Source organism: Photinus pyralis, unplaced genomic scaffold, assembly GCF_008802855.1.
Source record: "Photinus pyralis isolate 1611_PpyrPB1 unplaced genomic scaffold, Ppyr1.3 Ppyr1.4_LG8, whole genome shotgun sequence".
Lineage (NCBI taxonomy): Eukaryota > Metazoa > Arthropoda > Insecta > Coleoptera > Lampyridae > Photinus > Photinus pyralis.
In genome coordinates, this window is record NW_022170819.1 from 30,410,574 (window position 1) to 30,433,626 (window position 23,053).

The window sequence follows — 23,053 nt, forward strand, 5'->3', positions numbered from 1 at the left end:
CGCAGGACATGTATGGGGACAATGCCTCGTGGCGCAACAGCAACTTTCGGATCCATGTGATTGGGGTTGGAGAAACTCGAGTGAAGATCAAGATTGGGAGACTTTCTGGACTTTGACACCTCCAGTTCAAGAAGCTCTTGTAATCTTAGTAAAATGTGTATGTAAGAAAGGTTGCACACAAAGATGCAGCTGTACCAAGTCCCACATGCCCTGCATCGAATTATGCCACTGCGGAGGCGAGTGTTCTCAAGGAAGGCAAACCACGCGTAAAATACCCTAAATAAATTCTCTCTGGGTATTTGACAATTCCCTTCAACCTTCCTAGATGTAAGAAAGTACAAAACTAGTGTCTAGAACATCCTCTGAAAGTTTCATAAAGTTGTCACAAAATGCAAGGTTGAAACCTATAACCCCCGCACTAAACTGAAGACTATCATATCATTTGTGAATTCAATTTCCCTATCTTCCTTGAATACCAATTCATTTTTAGGACTCATTAATTTAATTCATTCAAAGTATATGGAATTAGCGACGTTCCAAGTCTCAAGCTGAATTAAGTTTAAATAATTTCATCTCCTGTTATAATTCATTTGGAATTGAAGATATGCACCACTCGTCCTACATTCATACTTCCTTATTCTTTGTTTTGATATATGATAACTCTCTGTACACTGCTTTGTAGATAATCTGTGACAATTTGCATTTAAATTGACGCATATTAGTCAGATGTTTATTGGAAATGATTTTAAACTAACAATAACTGTACTGTAATGGGCTATCTCAAACATTATTGAACTTTGTTATAATAATGATTAATATTTAACATATTTAATAACTGCAATAAATGAGGTTGGTAACCACATCTAACAACTTTATCTCCAATCTTAAAGAAATATAACACCAACTCTTGAAAATTAAGAAATATATCTTCCAATTTCTTAAAGTTCGGATGCATAAAAACCCCTTTCACGGATATCCAAGATCGCGAACGGAGATAATCGTAAAACTTTAATATCACAATAAATATTTTGTGCAGTACCTTCTGAATCGGGGCCGATTTCTGTTTGAGAAGGCACCTGAAATGCAAACATGAAGAGCGAATTTAGTACTCGGTCACTTACATAAAATGAATATTTTTAATATAGCTTGTATGCAACGCGTACAGTTGATCTATATTTGTAACGGACTGAAGATGGTTTTCGAAGATTTCCCAACTACTGAAAAGGACTTCGCCGAGAATGTAATTTTGCAAAGTTTGGATAAAGTGTGTCATAATGTGCCTGCACTGATGTAGTTTTCTGTATTGGGGCGACGTCATGAGAACCAAATTTCTTGATTCAGTTTCCTTCAGCAGCGTTTTCAAGTCCTGAAAGAAAGCGTCATTATACGCCCATACACAGGGTGGCTCTCTCCGTGAGCGACAAAGCTGCAGGGCCTAAGGAGGCTAATGGGCAATATTTTGATGTAAATGACAAATAGTTTTACCCAAATTTCTAGGAAGACACACTTACACATTCTAAAGCTGTGTCGCTCACGTAAATATCTAAAGCATTTACCTGAAATACATTTTGTAAAACCCAAGAAATTCGATGCAATTTCAATAGGAACTTAAAAACTTCATCATACTTCGCAATGGTGTCGGAAGGTAAAAGGATGTTGAGAGGCCAAGAGGTCTTGTACGTTAACGAGATGCAATCGAACACGTCCGGATCACCCAAATCGAACACTTGGGGCAATGCGTTAATGCGAAATGATAAAAACTGAGAGTTATTTTGCAGCTTTGTCGAGTAGTCGAGCGCCTTGTACACCAAGACCGTTAGCGTATGGACGTTAATGAGATCAATCGGGAAATTTACGTCGTACAGTCTTATAAAGAGATTTTCTGTGATATTCCTTCCGAACTCGCCGTCCAACAAAAAGAAGAAGTTTCGCAAACTGGTCAGATGCTTCAGGTACTGCTGATCGTTGATGAAAAATTTTAACAGCTCATTTGTTACTAACTTCAATTGAGCGCTGAGTGGAAAGAGAATGCTCTGCTGTAAATAGAGCTTTAGGCAGTTCGTCGATACAGCCTTGGCGTCCTTATTCGAAATGCTCTTCTTTAACACGCGACTTTCCACCTCGTTGTGTAAATTGAAGGCGGATTTACGATTTTCAAAGTATATCGCCTGGTCCTGTTTCACAAATTCAAAGCTGAAGCCCTGCGTGTCAAAATCCGCGTCGAAATCTGTGGCGGTCGCCGTTTCGCAGGTGTCGATTTCGGGCCTGTCAAAATTAATGGTCGATCTGCTGGGAGTGGTCACGCTGCTACTGAGAGGGGTGGAGTCTATTGACATTGGCGATACCTTATCTAATTCGAATTTGGGGCTTTTGCACGGTTTCGTTTCACTTACTTTGGCCTTCAATAAAGTGGTGTCACTTTTGCTATTCAGCTTGCTGAAATCCAAACAGAGCTTCTCCTGTTTCTTGTTAGCCCATCTCTTAGTCATGTTACTCTCGTTGCCATTATCAGTATCGATATTTTTATTCAAGAAGTTTTCATTGTCGCAAATACTGCCAAATAAAATTTTTTGCTGCTCGTTAAGGTAATTAGTGTTGGAAAAGCAATCGCTACTAATCATCATGCGATTTCGATTAAGCTCTAACGAACTCAAGGGTGCACTTATATTACGATTGTTAACTGTCGGAAGCTCTATACCGAACTCGGACGACAACACTTTTAACTTGTTTCTTTGGGCCTCGGTTAATTGCGTAGTTCCGCTTTCGATCGTCTTCTTCTCCGGCAGCAGGGGTCCTGTAATTATATTCATTTCGACAGCCATTACTTTTGCTTTATTTCGTTTGGCGATTTCAAAATTTTCGTTCGCAATGCTTTTGACTGTATTCGTTTCTTCTGCCTCTTTAGGTTCGGAGGTTTGAACAGAATTTGCATTTATGTCGTTTAAATTGGGTTCAAGCAAGGAACCATCGCTTCTCGCCAGAACGTAGTCGCTAGACGATTCCGCGACTTCTTCGTGCGTGGAGAGGTAGGTGTCGCTGTCGTCGGGCGTACTTTTCTCCTCCAATGTGTCTTCTACCTCGACCTTTTCGCATTTGGGAGCGGGCGGATTACCGAGATCTAATATTTTTCGCAAGTTTTGCGAACGTTTTTCAAAGTGTAATCGTCTAACTTCAGATGCTTCATATAATTTGTTATAATACTGGATTAGATCATTACTGAAACAAATAATTACTTTAATACGAGCGATCCAGTTACACTATCATCAATAACTCAAAAACATTACACACGGCCCCCACTAATCGACCGTTGATATCAATAGGAGCAAAAAATTTAGCAATTTTACTTTAGAATTACAACAGAAATTTTTCGAATTTATATTTTGATAAGCATACGAAAATTTACACGTGTACCGGTTCATAGTGAACTTGAACAAAGATATGTCTGGCGATAACGAGTCATATCAAGGAACGTAATGCGGGAATCGAGCGCGATCTCTTCACCACCAAAAAAACGATGATTAAAATCTTCTTTTGCTATTTAAAACCATTTCTCTATCTTTTTCTTTCTGAACCATCTCCTTTATCAAAATTACTGCGTCGTCGAATAACTACTGTGTTTACGACCGTAAAACCTGCTTAATTATCTTACGCATCGATACAGAAACTTCTTATCGCAACGACCGGAGATAACAATTAAAACGCGATTATTTAAACAAAGTTACGAATCATTAAATATAATTAATAACTCTGCAAATACCCACGTTGCTACAAACCTTCAAGCAATTAAGTCGTGAGCATGCAAAGGCGACTTTCCTTTAAAAACCTCAGAAAATTGTGGCGCCCAACGTGGGGCCACAACAAAACAAGACACTTACGATTCCTCCTCGATAATTTTATTATACAAATTCTCTATCCAAATATTCTGACGTAGCATTTTCATGTTCGCGTCGAGTTCGTCGGCGCGTTTCGTCTGTTTCTCACGCATCGCCTCCGTATACTCGTCCTGCAACACTTTCATCTCGGACTGACGCCTTTCAATTTCTTTCTCAGACTCTTGCCGTCTCTCAACTGAAATCGTAGAATCGATTATCGTGTACTTTCATTGGCGTTACTTACGCTCGATTCTGCTCAAAGTCGCGACGCGTTTCTTCGCGATCAAGTTGAGATAAGTGTGATTTTTCTCGCGAGAGAGATTAATCACTTGCGATAGGGAGACTCGAGGGCCGCAAACCGCCGTGGCCTCCAAGTAATACGAGTAATTGTTGCGTTCAGCTACGGAAAGCTGGTCGGCCATTAAACAGCAGCTGATAATTTCCGGCCGTTTCTCCATTATATACATGCACAGCGGAGACTAAAATGGGAGATGAGAGTGGAGACATTTTTATCACCCGCTTACTCACATTAGGCACGCAGAGTTTCAACAAATTCATCGCTTTTCCACACAGTAAAACGTCTGTAGTTAAGTTTTCGATGAAATCAGGTACGATATCGTGTCTTAAAGTGTAACTTCGAGTCCAGTACGTGCGACCTCTTGTTGTAATATACTTTGGATGCACATTTATAAAAAATTCTCCATACGGGTCGTGTATAGAGCCGTGCAAAAGCCACTGTTGCAAAAATCGACTGTAACAATTTCTTTACAACATAAACCGTTAGCAGCTAGATCTGTTACCTGAAGTAAACCTGACAACAAGGATAGAGTATCGAGTAAAGTACCATTATGAGATTCGTATCTGTAAGACTCATAACCTGCTGGAAGAGATAATTGAGTAAGGCGACCCCATGTGGAATAGTCATGGATTTTTTATATGGGCCGACCTTACAAATCGAAGCTAATGCGGTTACGTACTTTCTTAACTGCCTCGTATGTTGGTGCAGCATAAGTAAATTGAATGAGTTGGGAATAGACAAAATGGCCAGTCGGTAGTATGACAAATAGCGCTTTATGCTTTCACAAAGCTCCTACAAGTCGGCAATTAGTATTTAGGGTAATTACAAGAGGGAATGCTAAGACTGCACAGATACGCTCACGCCCCGTGTTTCTTGCGAGACCATTTTTGAAAAGGTCGTTTTTAATTTAAATTGAGAAGTAGTCGCTTATGCCCAAGCCTTAGCTAAAAGTAATTGTAATTGCTCCTTAGGTTATAGCTCGTTGTATGGCTCTTACCTTTTTTGCTTGTCTATTAAAGTACGTGGTAAATAAATAAAGTGGTATTCGTATATACAAAATGTAATTTGGATAATTCAGATAAAGCGGTAAATTTAAATATCCCATCAAAATTGATATGTTAACTGAATTATATCTTCAAATCAATAAATACTGTCAAATGCAAGATACAACGTCTGCTTTATTTATGATGCAAACGTTATAGGTAATTTAAATATAGGTAATAAACAATGTCAAGTTTCGATTCGTAACGGAAAATTCTATCTTAAATGTAATATACAATTTAAATGGATATTCTAATGCCAAATTCAACTATAAATAACCCCAAAACCTTACGAACAACGTTATAAACAATTGTTCAGAGAAGCGCAAACGCAATTCAGTTTATTTAAATAGATAGAATTCAAACGTACCTTATCCCAAATAGCTGATGTAACTGTGACTTCACGGGAAATGCAGGTAAACGATTTCGGCCATGGAAAAGTATAATGACAACAAAGGCAGAATTATTATTAATAAAAACATATTTATTTACTGTAACGTTTGGTTGGAAATTTTTTATACATGGTAATTCAAAAATACATATTCAGGTACCATCTCAGCACCTATGTGATGTTACCTTGTCCGAATGCCTTTTGTTAAACAGCAGTTCTCGGCTACATAAATTCATATAATTTCGACCTTTTCACCTAAAGTATAAAGCATTTTTGTAGGATGAAAAAAGACCTTTCAAATGAGGTCAAGGCCAACGTAAATTAGTTTACAGACTAACTGAGCCTATCTCTGTAGTCTTAGTCTCACGACAAATTACTTACAAAAAATATGTAACCATTATTCGTCTCCTTTAAAGTGAAGGGATTTTGCGAACACAGAGCATCTAAACCTTTATAGCACCTACTGCAAAACACGAGATCATCAGAATACGACTTCAAGGCACCTGGACTTAGCCCCTCAACGGATATCCCAGGCTTAATCATCATTTCCCCATCGGCCTTAACAAGAAAGCTTTTTGCTTCGATGCCGACTACAAAGTAAAATAACACCTACATCGTCCCAACAGTTGTGCAAACCTAATAAGTATTTAATATCTCGCACGAATCTCTGCGAGGTTAAAACGTTCCGCGCGTCCGGTTTCGGGGTGCCCCACCTTTCCACCTGTGAGGACAACTTACAGACCCATGCGGTCGTTTCAGGAATGGACTCGCATAAGAAGGGAAACTCCCTTTTAGTGCACGAATATCCGAATTCCTCCCATGTTCGTTGAGCACTAGGAGGGCTCCTGGACGCCACCTCCCAGATGTTTAAATCTACAAGAAAAACTTGAACAAAAACATAGTGCAGAAGTACAGTACTTTGGTCAGAAACATTCATCTCCTCGGCACATTTTATAGCTTCCTGTACTTTTTTGTGGCTTATGAAGTCATTGGCACTCTTATGATGTGATGTCCTATACACTACCCTTCGATTACCCATTTTAAACATGTCACTATCATAACCCGGGATCCCATACAAAAGCTCGTCGTCGCTAAGATGAAATTTACTATTATCAAACGCTGGGAATAGCAAAGGTTTGCTAAATTTGCCTTCCAACTCACGATTGAGACTCTTCTCCTTAAACAGATTTTACAGAACGATAATGCAGTCACTTTACGATAACTTACCATTATCGAATCATCTCCTTTTGGTACGGATCTGAGGTGCAATAAGCACATCATAATGTTACAATTTACTTGATCATCAAATACATTTAGATTTTCCAATTTCTCGCAACAATTCCTAATTTTTCTAGCTTGATCTGTTAAACTATAGTCGGACTTTAAAATGTATTCCCACGCAAGTAAGTGGCACACTGGATCATTATTGCCTTCCAATTCCAACGAGTCAACTGCAAAATTAAGTTAGCGGATAATATAGATACAAGAAATCCTCGTACCCGAGCTGGTATTTCTCGAAAGCAATATTTCGTAGCATTTTTTGCGCAGCTTCTTGATATTTTCGCCTGAGCGACCTGAATTTTGGTTTAAGGAGGCGTACTTTTCGCATAATTTTGTTATTAAATCGTAAATACTGTCTAAATTACAATCCATTTTGTTCAAATCCCAAATTTGTTTATTTACATTCTGACAGTTAAATTTTAAATTACACAAATGTCAAAACATAACCACAAAAACAAGAAAAACTGAATGCAGCCAGTTGTCTGTGGAACTAGGAAGTGCCTATTGAAACGACATAAATCCTAACAAAAATTTTGGCCTTTTCAAAGAAATATGGATTTGTGAGAACTCCAGTTCTCTCAGGCTCCCGAATCGGCTTTGTAAAAAGCATTCAAAGCTCTGGAAATTGATTGATGCTCTAAAATTAGTTTTCCTACTAAACCCTTTCCAGAACTTTGTTGGTTGTTCCAAAAGTGGGAGTCTATAAAACTCAGGAAAACATCTAGATTGCTTTGGCAAATTCCTATCAAACTTTGAAAAAGACTTTGCGAGTGCTGTTAATTAGGTGGCTATAAAGTGATGGAAAGAACCTTTGGGAGAGTATTAGAGAGTGGACCTGGGAGCTTTTGATTCCTCTGGTAAGGATTTAAAAGGCATTCCGAAGTATTTCAGAAGACCAATATGATTTTCAGGAACTTCTTATACGTGATCTAGAACCATAAAAAGCTTTTCGCCCACCTTCTAGAACTAGGTAAGCCTAGGAAATACCCAAAAAAGGGTACAAAAATCCACAGAATAAGCCTAAAGGTATATGAAGAACGGTTGTGTTTTAGAGGAAACGTATATAGAACCATATTGTTATATGAACCAAGATAGAACGTTATGGGAAGAGTTTAGCTTTAAAAATGCGAAAAAGCATTGATATGCTTTGGCAAGGTGCTTCAAAGTTATTGAAAACGTCGCTGAACTATTCTCGAAAATCCATCAGGTTGCTTCGAAAAATCTTCTAAGGATCGATCTGAATACAGCTTAGGCATTTTGAGATCTTCCAACGCTTTACAGGGTTTTTTAAAGGAAAGAACATAAGGGTCTCGAGAAAACAATAAAAAAATCCAAAACTATCCAATATGCTGTTAAAATTTGTCCAGATTAGTAGGAGTTGTAGATTGCAAGTACTTGCGACAGCATTCTAACGATAACCATAGACGAATCTCATATGACTATGGATAATATGTTTATGACGCAAACCCCTTAGACGCTATTTAAGAAAGAGAAGGAGCTAAAAAACTCTATAAACTGCAGTGATTTTTCGGGAGTGACTTTATAAAGACAGTGTGGTCATACAGGTGTTATCTTCTATTGGGACTTGGGAGATCCGCCACTATGTTTTGACCATATACACCGGATTGTTAGAAATTAACCTGGAAACTAAGTGATGAATTAATCTTGTTGGACACAATTGTCACAGCATTATTGTAACCATAGCAAAATTTAATAATTTGGGTAAACCAATCAGATCAATGGTAAATTGAAAAAAAAAACATAGCGGACATGGCTATTCTGTCTGTATACAGTTACTGTACTATAAAGCCCTCTCTGAAAGATATTTGAAATACGCTGTAAAACATGTAATGGGTTTTCTAAAATGTTCTATGCTCCTACCAGAATCTTCTAGCAACTAAATATTTTGCACCATTGTGTATCAAATAAGTCATCAGAACTTTCACATAAGTGCAATTGAACTATCTGTAGAACGACTTGGAACTACTATGCAACACAAAGGAACTATTAACCTTACTTCTTGAGCTTTTCTCGTATCACAACCAAATGTGTGGCTTTTCTACTGTGTGATTAAAGTCTTCTATCCGTATTTCTGAAACCACGACCATATCAGTGTAAACTTTGACCATAATAAGGTTATGTGGTTATCTTTGACCTTTAAACATAAATAGTCAAGGTCTCCAACTAGGCATCCCAACAACTAAGTTTGCATTAATTTCATTGACCCGCAGGTTTTTCATTACAATAAGTAAATGTGAGATGTCTGTCCAAAATTTAGCAGATAATGAACACCCTAAACACTTGATTCCGGAACTGTGTAGGCAATTTTACCATTTAGGGTGGGTAACTGGAACCGGTAGGTAAATGTGGTATTATATTATTCGCTTACATAAATACCTTCACTAGGTGGTGGCATCAGTATTAAACATGGTGAGAAGATATATATTGCTCCTTCCGGAGTACAAAAGGAAAGGCTGCAACCAATTGATATGTTTGTGCAAGATATCAACGGAAAAGACCTAGAATTACCACCTCCAGAAAAAAAATTGAAGAAAAGCCAGTGTACGCCGTTATTTATGTGTGCATATACTCAAAGGAACGCAGGTGCAGTTATACACACTCACTCAAAAAATGCACTCCTCGTCACAATGCTGTTTCCGGGAAAGGAGTTTAAGTGTACTCATTTGGAGATGATTAAAGGTATAAAAAACGCCAAGCTGGGAAGGAATTACAGATACGACGAAGAGTTGGTTGTACCAATTATCGAAAACACTCCTTTTGAGGAGGATTTAAAGGATCGAATGGCCGAAGTCATTGCAGAGTATCCAGAAACATGTGCAGTTCTTGTTAGACGACATGGGGTATGTATTATGTACTAACATCATCTACTTCAGCGCCTTCAATTTTAGATATATGTTTGGGGTGATACCTGGCAACAAGCTAAAACAATGACCGAGTGTTATGACTACCTGATGGATGTTGTAATTCATATGAAGCAGCTTGGTTTAAATGCTAACTTGAAGCCAGAAGAATATGAACTATTATATCAGAAAACAAATTCCTTAAAGCACTAGTGGTATACCTAAATATTCATTACAATGTAAAATTTGTCATAATTTGTGGCCATAATTGTTTAACAAAGTACCCTCATGTCGACCGCGCGCGTGCGGGGTAACATGCCAAACAAGCTTTTCTCTCTTTGAGGGCTTTTGTTTTACTTCTTTCATGTGTTTCGGAAAAAAATTTTGCCATTGTCAATTGTGTTTATTTGATCCCATTGTGCGACCCGGATAGTTTTCATGTTCATGTTTGTGCATGTTTTCGCACCAAAGGATTATGTAAGGTGTTAATGAAAATTTGTGTAGTCAATTCTTTGGGAATTTAGATTTTTTATTGGGACAGAAAGAATCTGGTTTTGCTCCATGCAAAGTTAACTTATAAAAAGGCACTGTTCAAAGAAACCACAAACTGTTTACGCCTATATGTATATAATATTTAAATAAAACAATTATCAGGCTTTATCACAAATATTGAGTCATATCAATATTCAGAAAAATTAATATGCGAAAAATATTAACATAAAGGAACTTTATATTTAATGCTGATAGTTAAAACCCCCCAAAACTTGTACTTTTTTCATAAAACAGCATATAAGCTGTACTTTGTAAGACTTCTTCAATTGTTGCTTCTCGAATTTCTACATCAGAAGTATAAAACCACCTAAAATACGAATTGCTATAACTCCACTAAAATTTTGTTAAATCTTACTTAGTATTTTGGTGTCCACGTCTGTAAGTAATAAAATGACCTGAGTGCGCACTACCTGTATGTACAACTACAGCAGCAAGCTGATACACATTACGCCATTCAGCCGCTTTATCACAAAAGGAAGCAGCTCCCCATGCCGAAGGCATGCTGTTAGATAAAGGACTTCCTCCTTCACTTGTACTTGTGTACATCTACGTCAAACCATTCACTACAATGAGGCAACTACTTACTACTCACCGAGGTTGTAAGCTTCCTTTGGTTCTGGGCTTGCAAGAAAGTGTACGGAGCTAGTGATAACCTAATAGGAAATTGAACATAGTCCTGTCTTTTTGACATGGCCCCCGTCTGCCACATATTCCGCGAAATGTGAATACAAAGACATAAAGGTAGCTGGAAATACACGTAGGTAATCACAACACTTCTCAGGTACAGCGAAAATTTACCTTCCCAAAATTTAGCACTTTTATTTGCTTGGAATAAATTGGAGTTGACGTGGGATCTCGCCCTTCGTTACAACCTTCACATTGAACATCCAAGACCACTTCGGGAGTGACAAAATTCGTCAGAAGTTGATGTAACTTGTGACGACCCCATCCCAAATCGCCCATACCAGATGGAAGGGGCAAGGACAAACTTTCAAATTTATCATAACGGACGGCAGACTAAAATAATCCTTTATTTTACTTCAACTTTCACTTGATGAAAATACCTTATGACTACACTCGGTACACCTCAGCTGACTAGTTAAAGTTCCACTAAATGGATGTGATAAACTTTGAACGGGCGGTCCTGCTAGTAACTGCAAGGAACGGCAGGACCTAGAAATCCACCTGTATCGATGGTTGGCACCACCCCGCCAAGATAAATTGCTCGGACGACACAGGTCATTTAGAGACATTACACTTCCCATACTTTCAACTTCTGAGCTTTCCGGTTCTACGTCCGGATTACCGATGTCGCAGATTTCCAGTGCGTGAGAGAGACAACCGGCCTGAAACAGTACACTCTAAGAAGTGACACAACCGGAATATACCAGACCTTTCTAGAGGTTTTCTGCATCTCTTCGTCCAGAGTGGTGAGTAGCACATTGAGTAGTTCATGTGCATCCTGCTCGCCGGCCGGTATCACCCATCCCAATCGTTTTAGTGCATTAATGATCGCAGATGGAGCAAACGATGTCTCCTGAACAGATTTATGCGTCCCATTTATAACTATGAAAGAAAATCTTAAAACTTGTCATTATAATGGCTTCAAACCTGATAAGACTGTTGACAGTGTCACTCGCAAACTAGTATCTTTGGCAGATGAGTCGATATCAAGCCAACAGACGAATTGCGAACAAGCCGCAAGAGCGTGTAACACCGAATTTAAAAAGCACGTCTGTCCCAAGTTTACCAATCCGGCTAGGCGACCGCGACCGCGTCCAGAATGTGTCGCGGGCCCCCAGAACACGAAAGCACCAACAACTGCTGCCGCTGTTAATCCTGCAGCCACTAATAGTTTCTCAGATTCCATTTGCTTACTATGTAGGCATTGTTGAGAGGTATTTTGTGAAAGTTTCCGTTGTTACTTAAAATTTTGAAATATTTTTGTTTTTGGTTTATGAACCTTTCCACTTTCGGTTTCGATTTATGTCGAATCAATAGTCACTTCCAATCTAGAATACAAGTTTCAGAGACACTTCCTAAGTGGTTGCGTTCAATTACTTTTACTCCATGATCAACAAGGCGTGACAGTTGTTCCTACTTTACTACAAACGCAGTCTAAACTTCGTTTAAATTAACGCAATGGATTAAGACATATGATTAGTGGAAATTTGACAAAACGTCAAATTTCAACCAATCCTCGACCGTAATCCACTGGTTAACTCCAAGCTAGGTTTAAACTGTCTTTGTGCAACCGCCCCTTACTATAGGTATTGGAACAGTGGTGACAACTTGTCATAAACCCCCTTCGACTGCAATATTGGGGTTAACTTAAACAAGGTAGCATAGGACCTCGCAAAAAAAGGGTACACTATACCAAAGTTTAGCAATTTAGCCTCAACATGGCGACCGGCAACGCTATAAACCTGAGCTATAAACACACATCAAACCAGTGGCGTATTTACGTCTAAAGTCACTAAAATCTAAATATTCTGTAGTATTCAGTATTCACTATTCAGTGAGTGATCAGTGTTGGCAGTCAACGATTTGGCTATTCGGCATCGATCGGCAATTCGCTACATTTGATGCCCAAAATAACAAATAGGTATCAGATACTTAGTACTGCTACTGAGGTAAGGTACCTGCGTCCTGCCTTTCACGAAATGACGAAAATAAGAATTTTAAATTTTAAAAACAGGAATTTTTTTTGCTTATAACTTTTGATTGAGACGTCTAATCGAAAAAGTACGAATCGTTTTGGATTCTACGCACCCAAATAATAAGAAAAAGTTTTTTCCCGAGAAATTTTGGTGCAGTCGATTTTTGGAAAAAAGTAAGATTATACAGTGTGAGCAACAATGATTGAAGCGTGCGTCATCACCGCTTGTTCCTATTAATATCAAAACTACCTTCTTTGTATGAAGTTGTATACGAAAATGACGTTCTGCGCTGTCACAGTGACGTGCGTCTATTCGTATTTCGTATCTTGTATCAAATCAGCATATGCTATGAGCGGCACATTGCCAATTTAGCTGAAGCGGCACGCTTCAATCTTTGTTGCTCACTCTGTACCTACAGCCTTTTTTTTGCCCAGAAAAAAAAATTGTCTCAGATCGACCGGAAAAAAATATTTTCTTATAGAATGTGGCCTGTAGAATCCATAATTTCAAACAGTTCCAAGATCGGACTACTAGATCAAAAGTTACAGCCCTTTGAATTTTTTGTCGAAATTGGTTTTTTGCCCATAACTTTTGATGGAGACGTCTAATCGGAAAAGTACGAATCGTTTTGGATTCTACGCACCCAAATTAATAAGAAAAAGTTTTTTCCCGAGAAATTTTGGTGCAGTCGATTTTTGGTAAAAAAGGAAGGTAAATAACTGCCTTTTTTTTGCCCAGAAAAAAAATTGTCTCAGATCGACCGGAAAAAAATATTTTCTTATAGAATGTGGCCTGTAGAATCCATAATTCCAAACAGTTCCAAGATCGGACTACTAGATCAAAAGTTACAGCCCTTTGAATTTTTTGTCGAAATTGGTTTTTTACCCATAAATATACCTATTATTCAAAGTTTTCGTTGCAATAAAGGGGCCTGTCAGCAGTAAGAAATAAAATGCCGTTCTAATCTAATCTTTTTCGCCTGTACAATAAAAAATAGATAAATGACTACCAGCATCAGCAACCTGCAGCCCAATTTCTATTTCTTACCCCCCCCCCCCCTGCCCCTTCTAGTATGCACTGGGGACTGTATGTGCCACGAACTTGTTTAATCCCCCCCAGAATACGTACGTACGTACGCCACTGCATCAAACAAATACTCCCTGTCCTTATCAAAACGCCCTCAAACAAACTCTAATATACGGCAAAACGTACGGCAAAAAGCTACACTTCAAACGTCCACTACCATTTGCCAAAGAAGCCCACGATGAAACAAATGCAAAAGGACACGATTAAACAAACACAAAAGACCTCGTTTAACGTCCGGTTCCCTTATTAAATACCTATCCTCTTTCCTCAATTCCGCTCCTCCTTAAAATACGGCTGCTGCCAAGCAACATTTATCCATTTGGCATTAACACCGCGTGCGCACCTATGTTTTCTAAACGGAGATAACACGCCCTTATCTTGCAAAAAGTCTTATTTCAATGTGATAAAAATTTGATCTTCCATAAAAATTAAATCATACGATTATACTCAGATCCGCGAGATTATTATTATTATTATAATACTATATAGAAATCTTTATAATTCGTTCAAGTCCAAGTCCAAGCGGTCTAATCAACAAACGAATCTATTTGATCAATGCCACAAAGTTGCAGCCAATCAGTCGGCAGGATACTACGGTGACTCAGTAGCGCCGCTAACCGCTGTGTTTCTGAAAGAAGAAATTGAATGCGTCCAAAGTTGCAAATGGAAATCATAACATAACCTAACTAACTTAATCAAAGAAGAAATTTTTGATTTGTGCAAACTACAATTATTTTCTCACTTTTTACAGCAAACAGTGAGTGCATTACAATATTAAATATGTGAATTACAATAATTCATTATTGTAGGCATCATAGCACAAGCAGAAAATCTACAACATAGCCTCACATTCTTTATTCGTTTAAGTTTTAATAGATCATTTCTTCCTTAAGTAATGTATAATTATAAGAAGTCGTACAATTCATCAAAAAATGGTGCCAGTTCTTACTATAGCAATAAGTCGAAGGACACAAAATTGTCAACAACCCGTTTTCGACCAGATGAGACTTACCCAATGGATAATGAAAATCGTACACCATTCTTTCCGGTTGTTAAACAAAGCGATAACACTCAATGCCTACCCAGATATTCGGCGATATTAAATCGGTCCCTTGAAGACGGTGTGGGCATGGAAGACTTGGACCAACTGCAACAAGATCTCGAAAAATTACTATCTACATGTGCAGTGCGCTCACGTCTGCTGAAGTCTGAGGTCGAATCGATAGATAAAATAGAAGAACGTCGAAAAACAAAGAAGGGTAAACCCTATGAGAAACCACAGCCTTTGAAAAGGAAAAGACCAGATGAGAAAGTGCGTTACAAGGATGTTAAAAATGGAAGTCGCATAATCAAGTCTCGCCATACTTTACCCAAAAATAGTTTTGTTAACGATTTACCAATCGAGAATGAACTACCAAAAATGACACTGCCCAAAAACGACACCTCTGATAAGTTTTGGTTGTCTGTAGAGGTATTTTGTGCGGACGTCGCTAAAGATGATGTTGTTTTTCTGGACGATTTAATCCGAGAGTGCTCTCAGGATGTCGACATTCCGATTCCGGAGATAGGTCAGCATTACTCCATAGAATGGTCGGAAGACGTGCTGGGTCAAGAACGTGGGATCGGCAACATACAGAGGACTGCTAAATCAAAACCGACATTCAGTAGCGAACTGAAAAAGAACGGTCTCAATGCGATGGTGGATACATTCTCGAGCCCATTAACGCAGCGTTTGCTAGCGGCACTCATTGAGGAGAATGTAGTTACGGGCAATCCAACAGTGACAGACAAGTTAAAGCCATCCGACTTTTGTTTGACGAAGACAACGAACGGTCCACGAAATGACACTTGCATGGATAGGCGATTGAGAAAGGAACTGGTCGAACAGGGTATACTAGACGTCGAAGACTTGCCGAAGAGTATTCCGCCCGATGACGATATTTTGGTAGAAATCAAGAAGTGCATGCAAGAATTGAAGACTGTCAATGAAAAGAATGTCTCAGAGCTGACGAAGCTGCGAAAAGTGATCGCTAAGGATTTGCGGCGACAGGAAGTAAAGGAGGCACTCGAGAAGGTCGATAATGAGGCAATGGACGTGTACAATAAGATGCTGTTGGCTAAGCAGAAGCAGAATCCGCAACTGGATCCGTTTGGAAAGCTTTCGTGTAAGCAAAGCTTGGGGGTGGAATATGAGGAAGAGGCAAATAAGTTGATTCAGCAACAAGTTCGATTACATAAGGAATTAACTGAGCTCACTAACGCCACTATGTTGTTTTAATTGGACATATTTATTTGTTAAGGAAGCGTGACGATTTTATTTCCTGTTTTGCATCGATGAATTTCATTTAATCTTTCTTTATTCCGGCAAATTAGATATTAAAGTACCATTAATACAGTGTATATACCTTAATTAATAAAGATGAATGTATGGGGTCATACGCATATCAGATAATGCACGCTTTATTTGCATGACTTCAATGCAGTTGTTTATTTTTCAATCGCCTACTATGTTTTTTTAACTTTTTCCACTATACCTCTTAAGGAGAGTAATAGGCTAATTACTAATTAGTTTCAAGATAAGCATGTGCATGTGCACAGATGTTTTTTTAGTTGAGTTGTTGTGTCCTGTATTAATTAATGAAAACTGTTTTCCAGCGCTTAATTGTTAAAGAGAGTTTTCCCACCATCAAAGGACCAATACCTACGTCGAATCGGGTTGGGGATATAATTAAGTCATGGCAACTATTTATTCCCTCGGATTTAAATGGCGATACCACAAGAAATTAATGTGCGTCAGCTAGTATGGCACGTTTTAATACGTAGACGCGCGGTAGATGGCAGTAGGCTCTATTGTTATTGTTATGATTTTGTTGACTGAGTCAATAAGCGTCATGCAGAATGGATGTTATCATTCTTATAGTCGATTAAAAACAGCCGTCCTCCGAGGGAGAAATGCTACAGAATCCCACAGTGAGCTAATAGAAGCCGTTGGGAGACATAGAGAACCGTCGCGATGTGGGCCGCCGATAGTTTCCGAGAGGACGCAAAAAAGCGTTGACCTCGCTCGCGCAGGCCGATCAGTAGGCAAGCATTCAGAATGATATATGAGTCGCGTAGTAATTAATTGACCATTGTATGGAATTTGGCTGAATCGACACTAGTTGTAGACAGTAATACAAAAACGGACCATCAATGAAATTTTAAGGGAAGACCTTCATCTGCGCAAAATTGCATCGAGCTGGGTGCCATATGCACTCACTGAAGGCCAAAAATTGGCACAATAGGCATATATGCACCTACTATGCTACCAGCAGGAAGGAGAAAATATCGTCCCCATTGAATTTTGAGCAATGTTGTCTATCACACTCTAGCAAAAAAAATAGTGTAGTGTACTTAACCCCCAACTTCACACTACAAGAACACGGAAATAAAATAAACCCGGCAACGTTTAAAAATGGCCACCCGAATGACTATTCCCTCTAAAACTAAACAAGATCCCGCTTAAATTTGAAAAGTGGCACGTGATAAAACATCTAAGGCAGGGCAACGCCTTGACCTGAAGCACAATAGCACAGATCTACACATACACAGATTGCTAACCTTATGCATTTTTTGGGAAACAAATTTAGGTATTCTTAAAAGCGCCCTCTATTGCGGAGCAGTATAAACATGTACCGTTTAAAACTGTAATATGACGCTTATGGATTTATGCATTAGATGTCGCTGCAAAAAAATTGAAGCGGTAAAGTGTGCATAATTCGAATTCGTTACTCGTTATTTTTAGCATTTGATATTTGTAATCGGTGAATTTATTTTGTGATTTGTTTCGGACTAGTTGTTTCAGTTTGTTATTGTTTAATTAATTTTGTTTCAACGACATCTAACGCATAAATCCATAAGCGTCATATTATAGTTTTAAACGTTACATGTTTATACTGCTCCGCCATAGAGGGCGCTTTTAAGTATACCTAAATTTGTTTCCCAAAAAATGCATAAGGTTAGCAATCTGTGTATGTGTAGATCTGTGACAATAGGGAAGGAACGTTAAATAAAACACTGAAATTGTGAAAAGTTTGTTTAATAATGATCGTAATTATTATGATTGTGAAAGCCCGGAAATTTAGTTGATGTACATTAATATAAACAAAGCAAGCAAAGCCAGAAGGGTGTCGTACTCTCGCAAAAGTCACTGCCAAGGATAAAAAGAGTACGACGGAGAAAAACCTTGCAGTTTGATTAATACTAATTAACAAAATATTTTGTAAAAGTTTAAGCAGTAGTTAACAAAGATAGTAAATGCATATACACAATGTTGGTTACACTCAAGGTTAAAAGCAAGTTTTTGGGGACAATGGGTCAGGTAGTAGCAGGTACCAAGATTCTGAGAAAGGGTGAAATACACAGGATGTGACTCACCTTTGGTGCAATAGTCCTTTTGTTAAAAGCAAGATGGAAAACTACATGGCCTTGTAGGCAAATTTGACTAAAAACAAAATATGTGAAAATTATTGAATCGCCACTCATTTAACGCACATAGATTCTAAACTGAAGAGCTTTGATTAGCGTAATCTCGCTCCTGCAAGATGGGTAGTCCGCCCCTGGTTTCGGGGTTTCGAACCTACAGTTGGATGTCGAAGACAGTGCACGGAATTAGGTGGCCTAACACATAATTATAGACTACAGTTTCTTTTTCCACCTCCCGTGACTGCTTCATTCACGGAGAAAAGTCAGTACATACATTAAACGAATCAGTAACTTCCACATATTAAAATAAAAAGATCAAAACTTATATGAATGTAACTTCAGGGACAAGACCAAGTAATCAACATCAATAAACATAAATTAAACAAACATTACACCAAAAATATAAACAATAGCATAACGGTATCACACATATGATTGCATTGCGGTTAAACAAAGTAAATTTCAAAAACAGAGATTCAAACACACAACAAATATAAAATGCGGCATACAAAACACAAATACGATATAAAGAAATGCAAAAATTACTACCTGCATTAAATAACACAAAATAACAACAAACATTTATGGAGCGACGCGTTCACGACCGCCATTCTAGACAAGATGCCAAACGGAACTCCCGTTCGTGCTTCTAGGTGGCGCAGACAGCTTTTTCCCACCTAGAAATTGCATGGTTGCCAACTCTCAAAAATGTATGTATCATCGTAAGTTGTATATACAGGGTGGAACCTCTCAATAGTTGCAATAAATTAACCCCTGTATATATTTGGAATTAAAACGAAGTCACCCTAAGCATGCTTGGTGCTTGTTTTATTTGTCGGTGCGTCTGTTCGATGAGCGGATGATAAAAATAATAATTAAAACTTTAGGTATTTAAACTTAATTTGTTTAATCGATCGCTTTGTTGCGTGATGTGCTTTATCTCACCCTGAGCGTCTTTTTTCAGCTGATTTGTGCCAGATAACATGGATATTCTTTTAACATGCTAGATAAGGTATGTGAATATTCTAAATATCCGCATAGAATACCACAAACTTCTATGTCCGAACCCGGATTCGAACGTCGAACCATCAGGTACCCTTGGTCGAACTTCAACTCCACTGAGCCACACGAAGCGGTTATAGAGATTCCACACGGTTCCATAATTGGACCTCTTTTAGTTCTAGTTTAAGTAAATCACATTTTACATGTCAGATCGAAATAGTATCCTCACATAATTGTATATCGATGATACTATCACCAGTTACAACCTCCAGTGACTCTACTAAAACTGAAGAACAAATTAATACCTACTGCACTCAATACGGCAAAAAAGAGGAATACGGCCAATCGATTGTTAACATCAGCAATAAAGGGACAAATTGATAGTGCAGTATCTACTGCTGGGTGTTTTGTGAAAGCTCGACTAAGCACTGTAAACAAAAATAAAAAATCAAAATTAACAGACTTTGTGATTGTGTATTCAATGGGAGGGTGGAAAAACTGCAGTGAATTGCACAATTTTGAATAGCAATGGGAGGATTTTTATTTTTTACATTACATATTTTTAAACAGCGGTAACCTTAGGCACGATAATATTAGTTGATGATTTTATTGCAAAATCCCTGAAACTGACTAAAACAATCGCTATAAAAATCCTCTCGCCTAAGATCAGTACATTCATCTTGAAACGTCTTGGGAACAACGCAAAACAGATCACTATTACTGCACTTAAAGGAAACACTTATATTATAAGTAGCACCCCAATTTAACACCTTTTCAATGCAACTACACTGCCAGGGATTGAAATGAATCCATAGCATACGCAGTGCACTTTGCAACTGAGTTAGTGTCTGATCTGAGATGTAAGTGATTTGGTTTTCGTTTACTCCCAGGAATCGTAGGTTTGGTGTTGGGCTAAAATCCACTTGAAGATTTGTTAATTTATTTTTGCCAAGGTATAACTCACGCAATGTTTCTAGGCCTTGAAACGCAAGTTTGTGTATGTAAAAAATTTGGTTGTTCTCCAAATCGATGCCTTGTAATGACGGCAAGGTTATAAATGAAGCTCTTGGTAGAGATGAAATACGATTGTTACTTGCGAAGATGATCTCCAACTTCGATGCATTGTAAAACCAATACTGATTGAAGTGTTCAAATTTGTTGTCGCTGAGATCGATTATTGTCAAATTTGGAAGGTGATGAAATGTGTGGTGCATTAACACTTCAAGTTGGTTTTTTGATAAGTCGATTGCTTCCAAATACAGCATGTTGTCAAATACGTTGCTTTCGATCCAATTAATCATATTGTCACTTAAATCGATTTCTAGTACGCATGGAATATTTAGGAATGCTTCGCCCATGACTGTTGTAAGATTGGGATTATGAATAAATTGAAGGCTAAAATTGGCGGAGATATTTGCAACTGCTCCTCTCTTTAAAGACGTAAAACGTTGTCTTGAGACTCTAATTTTCTTTAAGATGTTATAATGCAACTGGGTTGAAGTTATGCACCCTTGCACCGTTTGAAAGCGCTCCCCACTTTCTTCTTTAACCCATACTGGTATGTTTGGAAACGACGTCTCTTCGCAGACTCTTGACGAATAGGATGGAATGATATATAATATTGTAAATGCAATAACTAACTGTAACATATTAATGCTATTTATTGGAAGCTGAGTGATAAACTTTGAGCAAACTTATCTTTGTGTTTTAGATGTGAATTTATTTTTAGACACACAAACACGAGAAGTGCGAAATGATGACTAATAGATGACTTCATTACACAATTCGAATAGACCGATCCATTGGTTATCTAGTCAAGTAAGAGATGCATCATCATATTTGAATTAAATTACATCATCAATACCTTAATGTTAAATTACCTACATCCACTTTGATACGTACTCATTTGTAGAGACATTGGACTAATTACGGACACTTTACGAACGATAGGGTTATAGCCTTAGACAAGCTTAATGCAATGTTTGAACGTAAAAGTTCGATAATTGTGGGAAAAGACGAAAAATAAGCTTGGTCGTTCTTCCATAGAAAGTCCTTCGGATTTTGAAAAGCAATTGCCCAGTCCGTCGATTTGCAAGAGTCATCTGCACACTTGTTGAAAAAGGTTGCTTTAGGGTTCACTAACTGTAAAAAAATTGAGAACGCTCTGGAAGTCGCTTAGTGTTTTTAATTTGTTTATTTAATTAATCAATGACTATGATATACCTACGGCGATCGGGTTTTCATATTGTTTTGCCATCAAAAGAAGATCGGATTGTAAAAACAGATTGTTAACTTTCCAGATTTCTTTTTTTTATATGTTTCCGTAAAACACAATAACATTTGAAAATGAACGTTCCTAATCAACTGTATATCTTATGGAAAATTCGATTCTAAACAAATTTATTTGTCTTCATTTTTTCGCTTAGAGCAATAGAGATAATTGAAGTCAAATGCGAAAAAAACGACATTTTTCCATTTTTTCTTCGTTTTTTGTTTATAACAATATGTTCCGGCAGTTTCCGGCCAGGGGGGCTATGATTTTTGGATTCAGCGGTCTTTTTTACAGTTGATCTCGTTGAGTGTAACAACATGCAATTTAAGTGGCGGATTTACATACAGGGTGGTGCCTCGGGCGACGCAGCATAGGGATTTCAATGGTAATTTCTTTATAGTCAATTACTAGCTCCCCTAATTATTTTAGAGCAAAAGTCTAAATACGTTTCTTTTAGAGAAAAAAATACTGCATCTGTTCATACTATTAGTTATAATTTTCCGTTTTTCAAAACCGTAGAAATCGACAAAATAAAAAAATACATTTTTATAAATCAGTGATGCTTTGGAATCTTTTAACAAACTACAAGCGCATCGCATTTTATAATTCCAAGGCATATCTGATTTACTGTAAAATGAACCTTTTTATTTTGTCGATTTCTACGGTTTTGAAAAACCTTATAGACTACCTTATTGACTAACTATAGAACGTTCTTGCCGTTCGAATTGGTTACGATAACTTTGGTACTACAATATTAAATTCCAAAAATACAGCCTTTGGCGCTGGCAGACTTGACCGAATTTATTTGGAAGGGAGACTTACGGAGCTGTATAATTAATAGCGGTGTTAATTAAATAAAGAGTTTGATCTAGAGACCTCTTGAAAATTTCTTTGTAGGTAGGTAACTGGATGAAACCGAAAATCTCATTTTTGATTTCTAGAATTTGATCGGTAGGTACATCTCTTTTTCCAAGCAATTCTCCGCAATTTCAAATGTTTTCTTTTCCAAGCAAATCTCCCACAGCTTCACAAGCCGCTATCCTCAGGAAAGAACAGGTGCATTTAAATCTCAATTCAAATTCTCAAATGAAGATACTTACCTATACAGGGTGGTGACTTGCGTAACGCATCATAGGGATTTTAATGTAAAATCCATTACATGCGATTATTGGCTCCCCAAATTATTTTAGAGCAAAAATGTATTAAGGGTTTTTTGTAGAAAAAATGTTTTTACGCCAATCAACAGTATTGGTTTTCAATTTTTATCATGTAAA

At 37.8% G+C, this 23,053-nt stretch overlaps 5 protein-coding genes across 6 annotated transcripts; 2 read left to right on the top strand and 3 right to left on the bottom strand.

Annotated features, from left to right (window-relative positions):
• Positions 1-727: 727 nt before the first annotated feature.
• Positions 728-7,643, bottom strand: LOC116178790 (gamma-tubulin complex component 6-like). The gene is made up of 12 exons (XM_031498404.1): positions 7,101-7,643; positions 6,829-7,052; positions 6,520-6,778; positions 6,238-6,474; positions 5,983-6,191; positions 4,673-4,962; positions 4,401-4,623; positions 4,117-4,351; positions 3,876-4,068; positions 1,557-3,216; positions 1,122-1,366; positions 728-1,076 (listed from the first exon to the last, which is right to left on the bottom strand). Exons 1-12 carry the CDS (start codon positions 7,252-7,254, stop codon positions 788-790), a joined length of 4,218 nt encoding a protein of 1,405 aa, XP_031354264.1. The 5' UTR covers positions 7,255-7,643; the 3' UTR covers positions 728-787.
• A 1,247-nt stretch (positions 7,644-8,890) lies between these two features.
• On the top strand, positions 8,891-10,140 carry LOC116178745 (methylthioribulose-1-phosphate dehydratase-like). 2 transcript variants are annotated; one of them, XM_031498330.1, is made up of 4 exons: positions 8,891-9,058; positions 9,114-9,238; positions 9,289-9,743; positions 9,792-10,140. In XM_031498330.1, exons 2-4 carry the CDS (start codon positions 9,142-9,144, stop codon positions 9,954-9,956), a joined length of 717 nt encoding a protein of 238 aa, XP_031354190.1. In that variant the 5' UTR covers positions 8,891-9,058; positions 9,114-9,141; the 3' UTR covers positions 9,957-10,140. The 2 variants fall into 2 exon arrangements, with proteins under 2 accessions (XP_031354190.1, XP_031354189.1); XM_031498329.1 differs by having other exon boundaries at positions 8,891-9,238.
• A 213-nt stretch (positions 10,141-10,353) lies between these two features.
• Positions 10,354-12,296, bottom strand: LOC116178744 (ubiquitin carboxyl-terminal hydrolase 30 homolog). The gene is made up of 7 exons (XM_031498328.1): positions 11,907-12,296; positions 11,689-11,861; positions 11,360-11,641; positions 11,094-11,312; positions 10,888-11,040; positions 10,651-10,841; positions 10,354-10,602 (listed from the first exon to the last, which is right to left on the bottom strand). Exons 1-7 carry the CDS (start codon positions 12,163-12,165, stop codon positions 10,491-10,493), a joined length of 1,389 nt encoding a protein of 462 aa, XP_031354188.1. The 5' UTR covers positions 12,166-12,296; the 3' UTR covers positions 10,354-10,490.
• Positions 12,297-14,677: 2,381 nt separating this feature from the next.
• On the top strand, positions 14,678-16,539 carry LOC116179129 (transcriptional adapter 3-A). Its single transcript, XM_031498844.1, has 2 exons — positions 14,678-14,798; positions 14,851-16,539. Exon 2 carries the CDS (start codon positions 14,937-14,939, stop codon positions 16,317-16,319), a length of 1,383 nt encoding a protein of 460 aa, XP_031354704.1. The 5' UTR covers positions 14,678-14,798; positions 14,851-14,936; the 3' UTR covers positions 16,320-16,539.
• Positions 16,540-19,188: 2,649 nt separating this feature from the next.
• Positions 19,189-21,669, bottom strand: LOC116179619 (leucine-rich repeat-containing protein let-4-like). The gene is made up of 2 exons (XM_031499420.1): positions 19,737-21,669; positions 19,189-19,685 (listed from the first exon to the last, which is right to left on the bottom strand). The coding sequence occupies exon 1, from the start codon at positions 21,154-21,156 to the stop codon at positions 20,101-20,103; it is 1,056 nt and encodes a 351-aa protein (XP_031355280.1). The 5' UTR covers positions 21,157-21,669; the 3' UTR covers positions 19,189-19,685; positions 19,737-20,100.
• Between the last annotated feature and the right edge of the window lie 1,384 nt (positions 21,670-23,053).